Source organism: Botrytis fragariae (assembly GCF_013461495.1).
Source record: "Botrytis fragariae strain BVB16 chromosome Unknown tig00000000, whole genome shotgun sequence".
NCBI classification, from domain to species: domain Eukaryota; kingdom Fungi; phylum Ascomycota; class Leotiomycetes; order Helotiales; family Sclerotiniaceae; genus Botrytis; species Botrytis fragariae.
This window is the reverse complement of record NW_023500986.1, coordinates 904,710-922,816: the sequence shown is the minus strand read 5'-3', so window position 1 is coordinate 922,816 and position 18,107 is coordinate 904,710. Positions and strand designations below refer to the sequence as shown.

The 18,107-nt window shown below is 43.0% G+C and overlaps 3 protein-coding genes across 3 annotated transcripts; 2 read left to right on the top strand and 1 right to left on the bottom strand.

The window, feature by feature from the left end:
• Positions 1-785: 785 nt before the first annotated feature.
• Bfra_006492 (putative urease accessory protein) lies at positions 786-3,024 on the bottom strand (the record flags this gene model as incomplete). The annotated part of the gene is made up of 2 exons (XM_037336864.1): positions 786-2,914; positions 2,976-3,024. 2 exons carry the CDS (start codon positions 3,022-3,024, stop codon positions 786-788), a joined length of 2,178 nt encoding a protein of 725 aa, XP_037198230.1.
• Positions 3,025-3,410: 386 nt separating this feature from the next.
• Positions 3,411-7,095, top strand: Bfra_006491 (putative origin recognition complex subunit 2 protein; the record flags this gene model as incomplete). The annotated part of the gene is made up of 4 exons (XM_037336863.1): positions 3,411-5,086; positions 5,139-5,249; positions 5,624-5,705; positions 5,758-7,095. 4 exons carry the CDS (start codon positions 3,411-3,413, stop codon positions 7,093-7,095), a joined length of 3,207 nt encoding a protein of 1,068 aa, XP_037198229.1.
• Positions 7,096-9,174: 2,079 nt separating this feature from the next.
• Bfra_006490 (putative h k atpase alpha protein) lies at positions 9,175-15,408 on the top strand (the record flags this gene model as incomplete). The annotated part of the gene is made up of 8 exons (XM_037336862.1): positions 9,175-9,655; positions 9,737-10,447; positions 10,531-10,712; positions 10,775-11,828; positions 11,885-12,540; positions 12,626-12,821; positions 13,935-15,279; positions 15,333-15,408. The coding sequence occupies 8 exons, from the start codon at positions 9,175-9,177 to the stop codon at positions 15,406-15,408; spliced, it is 4,701 nt and encodes a 1,566-aa protein (XP_037198228.1).
• Between the last annotated feature and the right edge of the window lie 2,699 nt (positions 15,409-18,107).

Genomic DNA, 18,107 nt, shown 5'->3' with positions numbered 1-18,107 from the left:
GCAGTACGATATGTGTCCTACCTATGGTGAACTTACTAACACAAACAAGTACGTACCAACGAGAGGTTTCAAGTATCTATGTTGGCAGTTCCCATTTTTATTCCGTGTCATGAACGGAGCCACCGAGAGGCGAGGGGCACGGAGTAGATTCTACGATAAGCAATCAATATCTAGTAATCACAAGGACCTAAGTGGCGCTAACAATAATAAGTGGAATACGATCGAAACCTTCAATATCTGCCGAATTGTGGGTACGATGTCATATGTGCCGATTGAAAGGCAACTCCAACCAAAAGTTTAGGGTTATTTATCATTAATTTCACTTCAAGAATTTCACAATTACATATGCTCTTAACGTGCAGCGGTCGGGATCATGTTGAAGTGTAGTTATTGTAAGCGAATATACCCCTTTTATACTATGGTCCGATTCTGTACCCAATAACAACATCACTACTTGATTTCCTGAACATTGTGCAAATGTTGAACTACTACCAGCTTGGGCACAAATATACCAGATTCCAGTTGAGTCTAGAGATGTGGATTACAAACTTTCACATCTTTTTAAAAATCTTTTCATGATAACAGTCCGACGGATTGAGGCGCAAAGTGAAAATATATTTATCTTCGAGGTATCAAGGTACAAATTTTGCCAACACAATATAACGCCGTCCCGTTGGTATTGCCATTAATAAACGCCAAGAATCATTCTCTACATGAATTCAAGTAGAATCAGTATTCCCACTTCTAAAATTTGTAATTTGAACAACGCCCAAAACGGACCAGAATTATCGAATGCTGTTTGTCCCTAATGCTTGAGCTCTTCTTTTCTCAGCATTCTTTTGGGCTAGCCTTGCTTTGGCGGCTGCAACTCTATCTGGAGGCAAGGCACACTTTGATGGACTGGATCTTCGGCTCGATGCAATAGTGGTCGGAAGGGGTACCCCCCGCTCATTGTTTGACTTCAACTGGTCAACGGCTCTGGATCGAGATACTGTAGCTTTGGGAGGACTTGAGGGAATGTTATATATCTTTGGTCTGGGGCTGTCTAGACGCCTCTCACGACTGGTTCGTGTACGAAGAAGAGGCAAGGATGGGTCTTCGGCTTGCAAGTCCAAATTTGGTGAATCGAGGGAGAGATCCGCATATCGATTGGCGAGAGGAGTATAATCAACCTTCTTCGATTTCTGAAAAGCATATTGTTCCGTAGATGCAAGATTAGTAATCTCAGATAGGGCTGCATGTGACGATCGTTGTGTGATATCAGTGGGTGCTTCAAAATGTGTAGGTTTAGAGGAGGCAACTGTTTTGGATGGCCGTGCAATGGAATGACTCAAGACTGGAATGTTACTTGTAAAAGCATGCGACTTCTCAGTTGGATGGCTTCTGGTTCGGAACAAATCATAGCCCGATCCTGTTACTTCGTCATAAGTAGAACCACGAACAAGCTCTCTCAATTTGGCTATCTCCTTCTCGTATGCATCGACCATTGTATCGTATTCGATGGACTTGATGTGGAGAGCCTGTTCCAAATCTGTTGTAGCCGATTGTTCGCCCTTCAATGATGCGATTTCTTTCTTAAGTTCCACTACTTGATCATGGCGCTTTCTCAAGAGCTGCTCTGCGTCGCGTCTTGAACTCTTTGCCGTTTGCTTCATGTGATCGTAATCTTTTTGAAGAGCCTTTAAGCGATCCTCTTTCTTCTGGCGTTGTCCTTCTACGAGCTTTAAACGCTTCTCCCAGCTTTCTGTATGCTTCTCGAACCGCAGATCAGAATGTAGCAAATCTTGTGAAAGCTTATTGTTTTCCCCTTGAAGCTTAGAAACAGTTCTGTCGGCGGTGGCTAAAGCTTGTAAGGCTTGCTCTAATTCATTTTGGATAGAGGCCGTGTCTCTGGGATCGTTCTTCGCATTCCTCAATTCAGTCTTTGGGACAGCTGCCGCAAGACTTCCATCCCCTTCCATAGCTTTGCGAAATTCTTCTACTTGGACACGATATTGAAAAGCCAAGGCAGTCTGACGAGCAAGCTCCCTCATGAGTGCCGGTGAAGTGTCCCCTTTAACTTTCCCATCTGCTGCAATCTGCGACATTAACTCAGTAATGTTGTTTTCCATTGAGGCAACTTTGGCTTGCTCTTCCTTCAGTTTTTCTGCGAGATCGAGAGCTTCTGCATCTTTTTTCTTCGCATAGGACTTTGCGAGCTGCTTGTACCCTACTAGCTTCTTCATCTGAGTCTGTGCCTCATCGTGGTACTTTTGGAATTCAGATTTCCAGAATTTGCCAGATTGGGACCGAGGATCGTTGATGTCAATCGTAATATCTGCATCACTGTCGATTCCAGACATTGATTCTTTCGCTAGCTGTACATCATTTGATCGTGAATTTTTTGGTTCCTTCGTGTCATTTCGTGTCTTTACATCCTTCGCCTCGGTCAAAGCCGAATTTGGTAATGTCGAAGAGGTGGTAGAAGATTGATTGCGCTTTTTGAAAGCACTGTCCGATCCACGAGAGTCCTCTAAAGTCTTCAAAAGCGAGGTCTTTCTGCTTGGCTGTGATAGTTCTTCCGGTTGAGCGATCCATGAAGTGAGAGCTTTCCCTGGTGTTGGTGCCCTGCCAACAATTTTCTGTGGCCTGTCCTTTCCTTCGTTATCATCAACATCTGATCCGAAAGACACAGTCTTTCTTCGAGTCGCCGCAGTTCCAGGGGTCATCAATATTCCTGGTGGTTTCGTTGGGGAAGCCGATAGATAATATGGCAGCCGATTATCTCTGCCTGACATTGGATCGCCCTCCTTTTCAAGTCCATATAGCGTATCGTCTTGAGGAAGACCAGGTGTACCAAAGAAGGCACTTTTGAGTGCGCGAGCAGCAAAGACCGGGGCTGGAGTCTCCGGCGTATCTATCTCAGGGTCTGCTCCTATATAGTGTAAGCATTTTACATCTTCTATATACTTAGGTAAGTTGTGGTAAGTTTATACCTGCAACGCGCTCGGCACCATCTGGCCGTCCTAACCACCAGTTGAGCATAATCAAGGTAGCAAATTGCAAGAAGTTTATGAAAAATCAATGCCCATAGATTTTCCACCAATTAACAATTCGAGAAGGTGGTTATCAAGACTATTATAAAATACAGTACATCCATAAACTTCCTTTGGAAAGTACAATTAGTGCCTGAACCCTTTTTGTTTACTTACAAGGATTAGATCGGACGCGAATGTGCCAGGCAACCACAACCGCAACCGCGATTCCCCGCGTTTAAGCCTTGCCCTGACATGGAATTCACTGATGTCCTTAACATCTAATTGGGCAATTGATGATCAAGGCTATTTCAAGGTAATAAGTTCCTTAATTAACATATAAATTGTCTCCATTCAAATGCTTGTCCGGAAAGACATAATACCTTCAAGCTCGCGATGAAAAGAAAACAACAAGACGAGAAGGAAAGAACAAGAGGCAACAACGACCTTCATGTTAAACGAACTCGATCAAGTAATCGAATATCGGCAGAAGTACATCACCAATCCGAGGACGTTATTTCTTCAAACAACAATATTGCAAGTAGACGAAGTCAATCTCCTACAGGGGAAAAAGAGAACATTATCGGCTCAGAAGATTCGGAGGAAGACAGAGAAATAAATCTAAACAACAATAATGCTACGCTACCAGAATCGCAGTCGAGGGCTGATGGGTCACCCAGTCGTCCTACCTTAAGCCCGATTAAAGCTCAGAATCAATCTACTCCCAAGTCTTTACGGCATGGCGATAAATTATTCGCAACGCCTATCAAAGTCAAAGGTATAACTGGGACAGATGAAACTCCACGCCTTCGACGCAACATTGATCGATCGGCCAGAAGGAAGAGTACTAGAACCCTTATTGAACGTACCGTATTAGGCCTCAATAGCGATAATGATGACGAGGAAGAGGATATTGCAAACCAGATATACGATTCAGACGAAGATGGCGAAATTGGGATGGGCAACGACGATACAATTCAAGTATCTGAAGATCTACGCGAACCATCTACTCCCTCTAAGCGTGGACGGGGCCAATTAAAGGGACCAAAGGCTCGGCATAGATCATTGACACCACCTCAGGATCTTACACCTCACGAACTATACTTCTCTCAAAATAGGCCCGGGAGATCCAAAACTGCGAATTCCAATCTATCTTCTTTGGTGTTACTGGATCACGAAGAATATTTTAGTCTTGCTCGGAACTATAAAGACCAGCACGAAGATGATATGAACTTTCTACAAGATGTACATGCCAAATCTTTCAACCAATGGCAATTTGAGCTCGGCCAGGACTTCAACATCTGTGTTTATGGTTGGGGTTCAAAAAGGTCTCTGCTTCTCAAATTTGCTGAACATGTCTACAACACTATGACTGATCATGCTCGGCAGAGAATAGTCGTGGTGAATGGTTATGTACAAAACCTCACAATTCGAGAGCTTTTGAATACAACAGCATGTTCTATCTCTGGTCATGGCACGAGAATAGGTTCACAACCCGCAGAAATGCTTGAAAACCTCACAAATATACTTGATGAAGACAAAACTCAACATGTGACTCTAATAATCCATTCTCTCGATGGATCTGCTCTTCGTCGCCCTGCATCCCAAACGATACTTTCACGCTTGAGTTCTCACCCGCAGGTACATCTAGTTGTGTCTGTAGATCACCCTTCCTTCCATTTGCTTTGGGATAGTTCGCTTCGCTCAGCTTTCAACTTCCTCTTTCACGATTGTACAACTTTTCTACCTTACACAGTAGAAGTTGACGTTGTAGATGAAGTACATGAACTTCTGGGGAGGAGCGGACGCAAAGTAGGGGGTAAAGGAGGTGTAAGCTTTGTGCTCAAGAGTTTGCCTGAAAATGCAAAGAATCTTTTCAGAGTCTTGGTAGGGGAACAACTTGCAACTATGGATGAAAACCTCGTAGGCGAGCATAATGATGATGAAGATGGCGTACATGGAGTTGCTAGTAGGAAGAGTGAGCCTGGTGTGGAATACAGGGTGTTATACCAGAAAGCTGTTGAAGAATTCATTTGCAGTAATGAAATGAATTTCAGAACGTTGCTGAAAGAGTAAGTTTATATTCGTCGTATCGATATCTGATGATAGCTAATACTTGCTTAGATTTCATGATCACCAAATGATAGAGAGTAGAAAAGATGCTTTGGGGACAGAAGTGCTATTTGTACCTTTCAGGAAGGAGGAATTAGAAAACATTCTTGAGGATATTGTATCGTAAGGGATTTTCAGCTGTTAGATATTCTTAGCAAGGTGTTCAGGACTGCATAATGAGCATTTACAGGTACGGCATAAGAGGGCCTTTTGACAGTTAATCAAATTAATTCAAATTCAATTATCTCACCATCCCCTTACAATTTTCGTTTCTCTGTCAACTATGCATATACCAGCTTCAGATGAGCATCTTGGTTCTGATACCTCCTGAAAAAGGTTCTTGGCAGGCAATTATTTTCAAATGTGGGTGTAGCCTTGCAGGCTAGGCTGACAAGGCTAACCCCACTAACAAGAGCACCAAATTATTTTGGCTCTATCCAGTGCCGTCGCTCAAATAAGTTCCTCCTAATGTTACGTCAAATACACAACAAATGTAGGAAGCTATTGACAATGGCTCGTGCAGTTCCTAAGAATCCTTTGATATTTGTTCTCGGTGCTACTGGTACTGGAAAATCACAAGTAGGTTTGGAACTCTGTCATTGAGAACGAAAGCTAATTAATCATTCTACAGTTGGCTATCGACCTCGCAAAACAATTTAATGGCGAAATAATAAATGCCGATGCTGTGCAAATGTATGAAGGTTTACCTATAATTACAAACAAGGTCACTGCCGAAGAACAAAATGGTATCCCACACCACTTGCTAGGATTTATTCCCCTGAGTGCGGAAACATGGACAGTAGGGACATTCAAGGATCGAGCAAGCCTGATAATCCAAGAAATTCGATCCAGGAGGCGGATACCCATTGTAGTAGGCGGAACGCATTACTATACACAGTCTCTTCTATTTGAGCATGAGCTCGTTTCCTCCGGGAAAGGTTCTGGGGAAGGGCAGGATAATGAACAACTCTCCATAGAAGAAATATCCAAACGATTCCCAATACTCGATGCACCCACAGAACAAATACTGGATCGATTGAGGGAAGTTGATCCTATTATGGCTGCACAGTGGCATCCTAATGACCGGCGCAAGATTCAAACATCGCTGCAAATATTCTTAACAAGTGGAAAGAAAGCCTCCGATATCTATAAGGAGCAGAGAGAGACCAAAGCCATGGCCCAGGCAACCTCGGACGGTAACTCGGATCAAGCAGACGCATTCAGCATAGGTTCACCATTGCTATTTTGGGTTCATGCGAAATCAGATACTCTCAAATCGAGGCTTGACAAACGAGTCGAAAAGATGATTGATGTTGGCCTGTTGGATGAAGTCAAGTCTATGGAGACAATTCGCCAAGAATACATTCGTGGTGGTGCTGATCTTGATCTTTCTCGTGGGATATGGGCTTCTATCGGCTGGAAGGAATTTGAGCTGTACCTACGCGCTCTTGAGCAGGAGGACAGAGATCCAAAAAAGCTAGATGCCCTCCGCGATGATTCGCTAGAAAAAATGAAGGCAGCCACCCGACAATATGCGAAGAGACAAATTCGATGGATCAGTCTAAAATTGATACCAAGTCTTGTTCAAATGAACGCCCTCGATAGATTGTATCTCCTCGATGGGACAGATGTATCATCATGGTTGGAGAATGTGTCAGATCCTGCCATTGGTGTTACCCAAGAATTTCTTCTTGGGAGCAAGCTGCCATCACCAAGTGAAATGTCAACTCTAGCTGGAGAATTCTTAAATCCTGAAAAGCCCTTGCAGCACTCTCAGAGCAAAGCCCGTTGGGTGCCACAGAAATGTGAAATATGTCACATCGTCGTTATGACAGAAGGTCAATGGCAAGTGCATTCTACAACCCGCGCTCATCGACGAATGGTAAAGAAGTTGCAGAAAAATGGGGTAACTGGTAGGTCCCGTCACGATAGCGAAAGGGGTGGTGGCACATCATCATTTGCTACTTGAGAGGCACCAATGCTGTGCCCACAGACATAAATGATGCAGATCTTCAACCCCCACGCCAGACCAACAGAAAAAATTTGCTAGCTTTCAAAGCTCGTGACAATTCTTTGGTGACATGACCATCATCAACATTATAGCCAAGATCCAGCCTTACGAAAAAGCGACAAGAATGAAACCAAGAGTAACTTGACATCTTACGCGAGGCTGTTAGTAAGACGCCTGGTGGCAGTTGATGTTGTACATCAAAACGGAGATTAGGAATTACTACAAACGTAGAATTTTCCACGCTGGCTATACCTGGAGTGGTAACACTTTGTAGACCGCTTTGTGTGTACACGCGACAACGAACTCACACCAGATGATTTCAACAACTTGCTCTGGGCCATACCTTTAACTTCAATGGGTCCGTCGAAAACGCTTGAGTTCCCAAAAATTGATAAGATGGAGAGTAATGAATACGGGCCAACACAATCTTTTCCCCCCTTTTTTAAAAAAAGAAAAGGAGCACCCAGCCGTGGAAATTTGTCTCGCTTGTTCTGACTCTCTAGTGTTCTCTCAGCTAAATATTTTCGACTTTTACGTCCCGTGTCTTATTTATTAAAGCCAATCTGTCTGATAATCTGATAACGAAAGTTTGACTATTCAATTTGTCAATTCAAGGAGGCTTCGCTAGTATGAGGAAATTTGCCTCTTCTTGGATGTGAGAAGACAGTGCACTGCAAAAAAACGAGGACTACTTGCGTACCAAGAACCTAGTACACGGGATTCGATATTTCAACCTGCTTTGCCCTTGATATGGTATCTACAAGTTATTACAGCCACATGGATTTTACCCACCGACCGTGCCAACCCAGAACCCCAGCAATTTACTCGAGCTTAAAACGTGCTCTCTCACAAAGCTTGATTTGAACGCGAATGACAAGGGAAAGCGCCCCGCAAACGTCTTTCTTAACAGACTGTTTTTAGATATATCTTCAATGGTTACTACACAACTTGATATATATTTTAAGAACTTGAAATACAAATCTCGGTGTGTCATACGACATTACTATTAGCAGTATCCTTTATATTATACAATAAAAGCAACCAATCGAATTTCTCGTGGCATCTTTTTAACAAACAATCAATCGAGCAAGGAGGCCCTGTTCGTTCCATGAGGGATTTATTTCCCAGATATCATTTTCGCAGCTAACCTAACGTTGACCAGCGGACTTGGATCGAATTTTCACCACAAAGGCCACATTTTTAACAATTCAGCAACGAATGAATTCAACTTTTATATGAGCGATTTGATACAACGTCTAAAATGAAGATGTCAACTACCACTTGCATGGGTGGTTTCAATTTTATTACGTTGATGTCAATATTGACGGGCTTCCAGATGCGCCTTGAAGTTACAGATCTAGACCAGATTTGGCTTTGGCTTCTGGAATGCAAGTGAATTTGTATTATATGTAGGTAGCTGTATGACGGAAACAGCTTGTGCTACTACCCACCTATCTATATCATTCTCATAAGATGCGAAATTGTTCCGCGGGATATATATCACAATCAGAAAATTTGTACATGCTCCCACACTTACGCCACGACTTCTGGTAGGACAGTTCACTTTTTCTATATCTAAAATTGGGACAAGGTAGGTCTGTATCCATTGACTAGTCTCTTGGAAACAAAAAATAATTTGGCACTGCCCCATCTGCTTGCCATACCTTCTCGAGCTTGTTTGTTGCTATATCTCCTAAGTCTTTTAGTACTTGCTCTTTTGATCTACTTAAGTTGTTGTTGGCCTCCCTCAAAAATTGAAATCATTCGAAGTCGTTGGGTTGCTTGATATTCCCAAACCATTTCTGTTTCTGGTAGCATCAAATTCTTCCACCCTTCTCTCCATATTCACTTCTTTCTAGCATTGAGCGGCCAACAAGTGGTACGACTCCAAGAGCTCTTCTGGTTTACAGCTGTACTTTCATACTCAAGTGGCAGCTTCGTATCAGCAAGACATTTCTTTAACAACAACACATCTGCGAAACCTTTGGTCAGCTACTCCTCTAAGACCACCACTACGATACTCTGACGATCAATAACATGGACGAAAAATCTGCGCCTACCTCACTCGAGGATCGCGACGATGAAATCTTTCACGTCCAACCTAGACCCGAAGTCCGAATCAGATTCGGCGCACAAGATGAAGAGGCGGGCAGACAAATAAACACGCTCCCTAGAATGACCCGGACAGCCACAAATAACTCGCAGCTATCAACCACAAGCTCAAGGCGCCGCAGAGTTTCCATCGATCCAGCAACTGCTCTGCCAATTACTTACCGCACGGTATCTTTTGCCATTGAAGAAACTAAAGAAAAACAGCGAATCGATGCAGATCGTGCAAAGAAGGGCGCTGCAGCTGAGCTTGGTGATTTGGAGTGGCATACTTTGTCGACAGACGATGTTGTAAATCGGTTAGAAACATCACTCGCTCAAGGTCTGTTAAAAGAACAGGTTGAGGTCAAGACAAAAGAGTTTGGAAAGAACATGCCTTCGAAGCCACCTTCAAACTTATTCTCGAGGGGTAGGTTTAATCTCATATCTATTAGCGACTCATCTATGCTCTCATTTGCTTGGAACCTTCTCTAATCCTTTTATCCTTTAGTCTTCGGATATCTATTCGGTGGATTCGGATCCGTGTTGCTGATTGGTGGTATTTTGGTCACCATCACCTATGAACCACTAGGAAAACCAAATCCGGCACAGGCTAATCTTGCTCTTGCAATTGTCCTCTATGCTGTCTTCGTCATCCAAGCCCTATTCAATGCATGGCAGGATTGGTCGTCGTCTCGGACGATGGCATCTATCTCCGGTATGCTTCCCGACGACTGCTTTGTCCTTCGCAATGGCAATCGCGAAGAACTTGCTGCAGTTGATCTAGTTCCCGGTGATATACTTTACATAAAGGCCGGTAACAAGCTACCTGCAGATGTTCGGTTCGTTGAAATATCATCCGATGCTAAATTTGATCGCTCCATCTTGACTGGCGAATCACAACCTATTGCCGGTTCAGTCGAAAATACAGATCTCAATTATCTGGAAACGCATAACATTGGTATGCAGGGAACTCATTGCATCTCCGGGAGCGCGATAGGAGTCACTGTGAGCACAGGAGATAAGACTGTCTTCGGCAAGATTGCTAAATTGACCAATACGCCGAAGACAGGCATGACGACACTGCAAAAGGAGATATTGAGGTTTATCATAATCATTTGTTCCATCATGATATTTTTCAATATAGTTGTCATTGTCTGTTGGTCTGCGTGGTTAAAGCATTCTCACCCTGACTGGATTTCCACTGCCGGATTGATTATTGGTACGTAGCTTTTCTTTCTCTCACTTATCTGATCCATCACTGGAAACTCGAAAGGGTCTTTGGCTAAGAGATTTTTACTGCAGACATTGTAACAGTGGCAGTGGCATTTATTCCTGAGGGTTTACCCATCGCACTAACCGCTTCCCTGACCATCACGGCGAATATCATGAAGAGCAATCAAGTCTTATGCAAATCCCTAAAGACTGTCGAAACATTGGGAGCTGTATCAGTCATTTGCTCGGATAAGACCGGAACATTAACAAAGGTAATATTAGTGGCACTCGTCCTTGATATTCTTAGGGGTCTTCCAGCTAATTTTCTCCTCAGAACAAGATGTTTGCAACCGAGTGTTCAATCGCAGAAAAAACAATGACACCTGAGCAAGCTGTTGAATTCCAAAATCTCAATGGCAAGACTATCAACTCCGTAGCTCAATTGCGATCCCTGGCATGTTTATGCAATGCTGGCGAGTTCGATGCTGCTACGCTCAATTTGCCTCTCGCGGAAAGGAAAATCGCGGGAGATGCGACAGATCAAGCAGTTCTCCGGCTATCAGAAACATTTGGAGAGGTTCGACAGTTGCATACGTTATGGAGGAAGACTTTCGAACTAGCATTCAACAGCAAGAACAAATTCATGATTAGAACTCTAAGGCTGTCTGACCCCGAAGGCTTGAAACTTGCAGTATCACCTGAGGAGCTAGCCGAATGGAGAAATGAGGATCTTCTGATGACCATCAAAGGAGCCCCAGATATTCTAGTGGAGCGTTGCACTAAATACGTTGGTGAAGATGGGCATGTGTACCCGTTAAATTCGGAGATGAAGACGTCTGTCGAAGAGATAAAAAATAGATGGTCAACTCAAGGAAAGAGGGTAATTCTACTTGCAAGAAAAGTGCTCCCAGGCCACCAAAAACAACATAGGCCTGAAAACAACACTTTCGAGGCCGAGATCATGCGACAGGCTGGCAGCGATTTGACTTTAGTGGGACTTGTTGGCATCGTTGACCCTCCCCGAGATGAAATTCTGGAGGTAGTCAAGGTTCTAAGGAGAGCTGGTATCCGAATTTTCATGGTCACTGGTGATTTCAAACTCACAGCTCAAGCTATTGCTATTGAATGTGGGATTATTACTACCCCTTCTGAGATGATTCACGATGTTTCTAAACTCAGCAGAAATGGTATAGAGACCCCAAAAAGTATTTCAAGTGGTGTCATATCTGAGAAAGACGTGGACTCTAAGCACGGAGATGCGAGGTCGATAGCTCTGAGCGGTCCGGATTTGATGAGTTTGAACGATAATCAATGGGATCAACTTTGTCAATATGAAGAGATTGTTTTCGCACGTACTACTCCTGAGCAAAAGCTACGCATCGTTAAAGGTATGTTTTCAAATTTGCCTCATGCACTGTTTTGCATATTACTAACACGAATACAGAATTTCAAAAACGTGAAAATATCGTAGGTATGACGGGCGACGGAGTCAACGATGCCCCATCTCTTAAGGCCGCCGACATTGGTATCGCTCTCGGAAGTGGCTCAGATATTGCCATTGAGGCTGCCGATATGGTCCTTCTCGATTCCTTCGGTGCCGTTGTCGAAGCCGTCAAATATGGACGTGTAGTCTTTGACAACCTCAAGAAAACTATTATTTACCTCCTTCCCGCAGGAACCTTTTGCGAATTCCTCCCCATCATTACCAACGTCATTCTAGGTCTTCCTCAAATCCTGAGCTCTTTCCTCATGATTATGATTTGTTGTCTCACAGATTGTGCCGGTGCCACAGTTCTTGCTTATGAACAACCGGAAGCCGATGTACTTTTGAGGAAACCAAGAGATGTTAAGAAAGATAAGCTGGTTGATTGGAAATTGTTGTTTCATGCTTACATCTTTCTGGGTGTGCAAGAGGCTATTGCGTCGTTTGCGATGGCTTATTGGTATTGTCAACGGAGAGGAGTCACATTTTCGATATTGTGGTTGGGCTATGGAAAGTATCCGCCTCATTTGAGTGATGCATATGTTCAGCAAGTGTTGGCTGTGGCTAGTAGTATTTATTTTGTCAATTTGGTTATCATGCAGTGGTTTAATTTGATGGTAAGTCACTTTCCTTCACTTTATACGTTTTCTTCCCAGCTCTTCTTGCTTTATTTTCTCAATTCCTGACTAACCAAAAACCCAGGCAACTCGTACCCGTCGCCTCTCAATTTTCCAACAACCACCTGCATTCAATAAAGCAACACAAAATCTCTGGCTATTCCCGGCAATACTTTTCGCCCTCGTCGTTATATTCATATTCCTCTACATACCAGGATTGGCGTCTGCAATCAACAGTAGCCCAATTCCAGTGGAGTATTTCTTCTTGCCGTTGGCTTTCGGTATGTGGATACTTTTTACGGATGAGGTGAGAAAGTTTTGTGTGAGGAAGTGGCCAGAGGGTTGGTTGGCGAGAATAGCTTGGTAGAGGGGCAAAGAAGGGAAGGCAACGTTGACGCTTTTGGGAGTAGAGGACAGGAGGTTAGAGCTGGTGGGAGCAGTACTGCAAGATGCTAGATGGTTTGGGGTTAAAATGTAGACATGGGAGGGATTCGATCTTGATTTTGATGGGTGGCACTGGTACTTCTTCGTTACAGATTATGGTCATGATTATACCAGATCACGTTTAGATGAATTTATGGACAATAAAAGCATTGCGATTCACTTTGTACATAATTGAATGGCCAATGCATTGGTAGCATTCTATACATAAACAGTCAATCTTACCTGAGTTGCCTATAAGCCATGAAACTTCTGTGAATTCTTGATCAGAACTCAGATTACTCACAGTTTGGGTATCGGAAGAGAGTATTCTATTGTATTTGTGAAGACAGTTAGTTGCTACTACCATTGTCGATGAGAACTCAATGGCTTGCTTAAGGCCGCCAATTATAGAATACTTTATTCCGAATTTTGAAGCTGGAGATGTGTCTTGAATAGATCTATGGCATTATTAATGATTCATACAAAATACAACAGTGTGAATAAATCATAAGAAATTCTAACACGTCTCATGTTTTCATCTGTTCTCAACAACTTGCATAAAAGGGGTACAGACGGGCACTAGTGAAGCTCTACCATTTGCTGACTCATCCCCATGCACCCAAAGGCCACATCTTTACATTAAGGCACCAGTCCCAAAATTTACTAGTGCCACCACCTTGAATTAACCCCAAGCTTTGAGATCTGTTCGGATTATTCCTGTCAACACTTCACAATCTGCGACATTTATTCAAATAGCAGAGCACAGTGCCAACGTGCCATTCTTTAACTCTTTTTCTTCTTCCTCTTTTTCCACTTCTGTGAGGTTTTCAGATATTAAACCGCCAAGATGAGTGGCCGTAAGTTATATCTTTTATTCCTACACAGCTCATCGTCATAGTGTAGATGAGCTCCTAAAACTTCAAATTTCTTCCCACAATCAATTGCAAAATACTGACAATGAATCTCTATAGTTCGATTCCTCGATCTCATCAAACCCTTCTCGCCGTTCCTCCCTGAGGTTCAGCAACCCGAGACAAAGGTCCCATTCAACCAAAAGTTGATGTGGACGGGTTTGACATTATTGATATTCTTGGTTATGAGCCAAATGCCATTGTATGGTATTGTGTCCTCAGATACCTCCGATCCTTTATACTGGTTGAGAATGATGTTGGCAAGTAACAGAGGTACCTTGATGGAATTGGGTATTACACCAATTATCTCCTCCGGAATGGTTTTCCAACTTCTTGCTGGTACCCATTTGATTGATGTTGATCTTGACTTGAAGGCTGATCGCGAGTTATATCAAACCGCGCAAAAGCTCTTCGCTATTATCTTGTCAATGGGTCAAGCTACTGTTTATGTCTTCACTGGATTGTACGGTCAACCATCTGATCTCGGTGCTGGTGTCGTCTGCCTTCTCATCCTTCAATTGGTTGTTGCTGGTTTGATTGTCATTCTCCTTGATGAGCTCCTCCAGAAGGGATACGGTCTTGGAAGTGGTATCTCTCTCTTCATCGCTACCAACATCTGCGAGTCTATCATCTGGAAAGCATTTTCTCCCACTACCATCAACACCGGTCGTGGCCCAGAATTCGAAGGTGCCGTTATCGCACTCTTCCACTTGCTTTTGACATGGCCAAACAAGCAACGTGCTCTCCAAGAGGCTTTCTATAGGCAACAACTCCCCAACATCATGAACCTTTTGGCTACAATCGTCGTTTTCGCAACCGTTATCTACCTCCAAGGTTTCCGCGTTGAGATCCCAGTCAAATCTTCCCGCCAACGTGGTGCTCGTGGTTCTTACCCAGTCCGTCTTTTCTACACCTCCAACATGCCAATTATGCTTCAATCCGCCCTCTCTTCCAACGTCTTCCTTATCTCCCAAATGTTGTACTCCCGCTTTTCCGAGAACTTGCTTGTCCAACTTTTCGGTGTTTGGGAGGCAAAGGAGGGTTCAGCACAACTTTTCGCTACATCCGGTATCGCATACTACATGTCCCCACCTTTGAACTTCACCGATGCTCTTCTCGACCCAATCCACACTGCCGTCTACATTGTTTACATGCTTGTCGCATGTGCCATCTTCTCCAAGACTTGGATTGAGGTTTCCGGTTCCGGCCCAAGAGACGTTGCTAAGCAACTCAAGGATCAAGGACTTGTCATGGCTGGTCACAGAGAACAAAGCATGTACAAGGAGTTGAAGCGCATTATTCCAACTGCTGCCGCATTTGGTGGTGCTTGTATTGGTGCCCTCTCTGTTGGTAGTGATTTGATGGGAGCTCTCGGCTCTGGCACTGGTATTTTGTTGGCTGTCACGTAAGTACATTCATTCTAACATCTTCGAAAACAAATGACTAACACTTTTATAGTATTATCTACGGATACTTTGAAATCGCCGCAAAGGAGGGTGATATGGCCGGCATGAAGGGCATGATCATGGGATAAGAAAATCCCTTTTCATATCTTTCAAATTTCTTCTTGTATGCTTGATTACATAAAAGAAAAGCAAAATGATTTAGGATTGGTGGTTGATAGGAAAATTGGGACGGGTTTCGGAGATCAATGATGTGTAGATGAAAGAGACAATATCACTTTATCTACATACTGACTATGATCTTTGTGTAATGTAACAATAGGTGCGGATAGGTTGGGGATGGGGATGGGTGTACTTTTTGGGACTGCATTGCATGAATTCTGATGGTAGCATGAGATATAAAAAGCAGGCACTTATTGTACAATTTGTAAAGAAATGTTTGATAATGACGGAGTTTACGTTGTGATTGTAATTGTGATTATAATTGTGTGGATATTGTGTGGATACTGTGCGTTATTAGAAGCTACTCCAAGGGTGATACTGTAAGAAATGTATTATAATCATCACATACTAATAATACCCAGGTAGGTATATAAAGTCTGTTGGTTAGGTAGTTGGTTAGATCTTTAGGCGAATAGCGTAGTTAGATAGATTGGTAGACTGGTAGATAGCTAATTAGTTAGTTAGTTAGTTGGTTTCTTTCTTTCTTTCTTTCTTTCTTTCTTTCTTTTTTCTGTTTGTTTGTTTGTTCGTTCGTTTGTTCATTCTATTAAAAATTCTAGCCTCTACTCGTAGGGAGTCGCAGATGTATAATTGGGTAGTTGGGTAGGTAGGTAGGTACCTAGTAGGTGAGTGAGTGAGTGAGTGAGTGAGTGAGTGAGTGAGTGAGCATTGATAGATAAAATAAGTCTTGGATGAGTTGGGATGTGATGTGATGAAATGAAGTTTTGGAGTTTTGGAGAAAGAGGAAAGAGGAAAGAGGGCCTGTGTGTATGTGTAGGTGTGAAGTTGTGCGCACGTGGTTTGGTATGTGGTATAGTATAGTATAGTATAGTATAGTATGGTGTGTTGGTGGATGATTGTGTATAACCTTAAAGATTGTCAAAGATCTGATCTGAAACATGAAGGAACTTCTTTCTTTTCCTTTCCTTTCTTTTTTTTTCGGCTGTAGGATTGGTGGATGGAGATGTAGGTAGGTAGGGTAGTTGGGGTAGTAGGTGAATGAGTAGGTAGGTATATATTTACATGTAAGGTTCGAATTGGATGGAGATGTGATTAGACAGGATCGTGATGAAAATTGGGGCTAGTCGATGGGTTGAGTTTTGAGTTTTGTTTTGAGACTGACTGGCATAGGGAGATAGGGAATGAGGAATGAGAGATAGGAAATAAGAAATAAGCTTGATTTGATAGGGTTTGGTGCTAGTGTGGTTTTGTTAAGTTTGTATTGTATATGGTATATAGTACACTTCCGTGAGGTATGAGGTCATGACTGTGTTGCGTTATGCTATGTTGTGTTATTTACTAGAGGCCTGAGGAGACTATTCCGGCTAGATTATAGTACAATTGTTATTTAGAGGGTTGAGGGGTCGTGGTGAGAGCACTGGTGGAAAATTGAGAATAGTTTCAATTCTGTAGGTGGAGGGGGATGAGTCTGGGGGAGAGGAGATTAGTAGGAAATAGGATCTGTAGACGTGGGATTGAAGCGGGATATGAAGAGGTGAGTATTATGGGATAGGTTGGACCGGGCTGGGCTGGTAAGCATAGGATTGTGATGCGGTTTGTGGGATATCGAAGCGTTCCATTAGTGATTTGTTTTGAGATAACCGTTTACATTGTTTTGAGGTTTGTATGGTAGAATGAGGTGGAATTGTAGTTATCTTATTTTGGAAGTTGAGGTTAAGGTAGCAATGAAACGAACGGCAATGATAAAGGTTTATGCTAGGTTGGTCTGTATGGATGGGTACGCCGTATGTACATTCCTAGCACGGCGTCAGTTTCTTGTATGGATAGGAATATGGGATATGGATTTTCGCATGTGCGCATGATAGGTTGTTGCAAAAATTGAGATTGAGGTTGACATCGTATATCCTGCCTCTCTGAAACCCACATCATAGAGGACTTGGGCGACCATGTTTATCAGCGTTTGTGCATAGATCCTTCGTTTCTTTCTTGAAATATTTCCACAGCCCAAGCGAAGCATGATGCGAGCTGTTTCCAGGGCTGCGAGGTGAACTCGTTTATACAATAATGCCCTTTCCAGGTGCGATTTTCTCCGCAAACCCTAGGGTCGATGCGCCTTTGAGAAACAAAGGGGTCATCTGGTGAACACTAGATGTGATATCTAGGCAACTGTTGATAGAATTTCGGATATTACCTGAGTAGCTGTGATTGATTATATGTGTGGTAATCTTTCCAGAACGAATTCCAGGTTGCGTATGCAGACATTGAGGTGTATGATGAAGGCTCAAAAAGCTAGAGATTTAGACTGTAAGAAGACGTGTCGTAGGTATCAGCCGCAGCAACTTGCTTGGCAGGTCATCTCGGAGAATACAGTAAGCTGTTTTGGGATGCATCGTACCATTCGGGAAATTTAGACGGCAAAGGAGAATTATTTGAGAAGGTATGGAACGTTGAAACTTGTTTGCTGTTTCGAACAGGAACGGGCCAACGGAAGAAAACCATATGTGAGACCGGTCGTAAGACATGAGTGCAAATGTATTGCAATCAAGGAGATGGCATGGAGTATATCTCCGAATAGTACACGATTCGGAAGTCGTGAGAATATTGTCAACTTTTCAGCTTGCTGGCTCGGGTGCCTATTTCCCACACT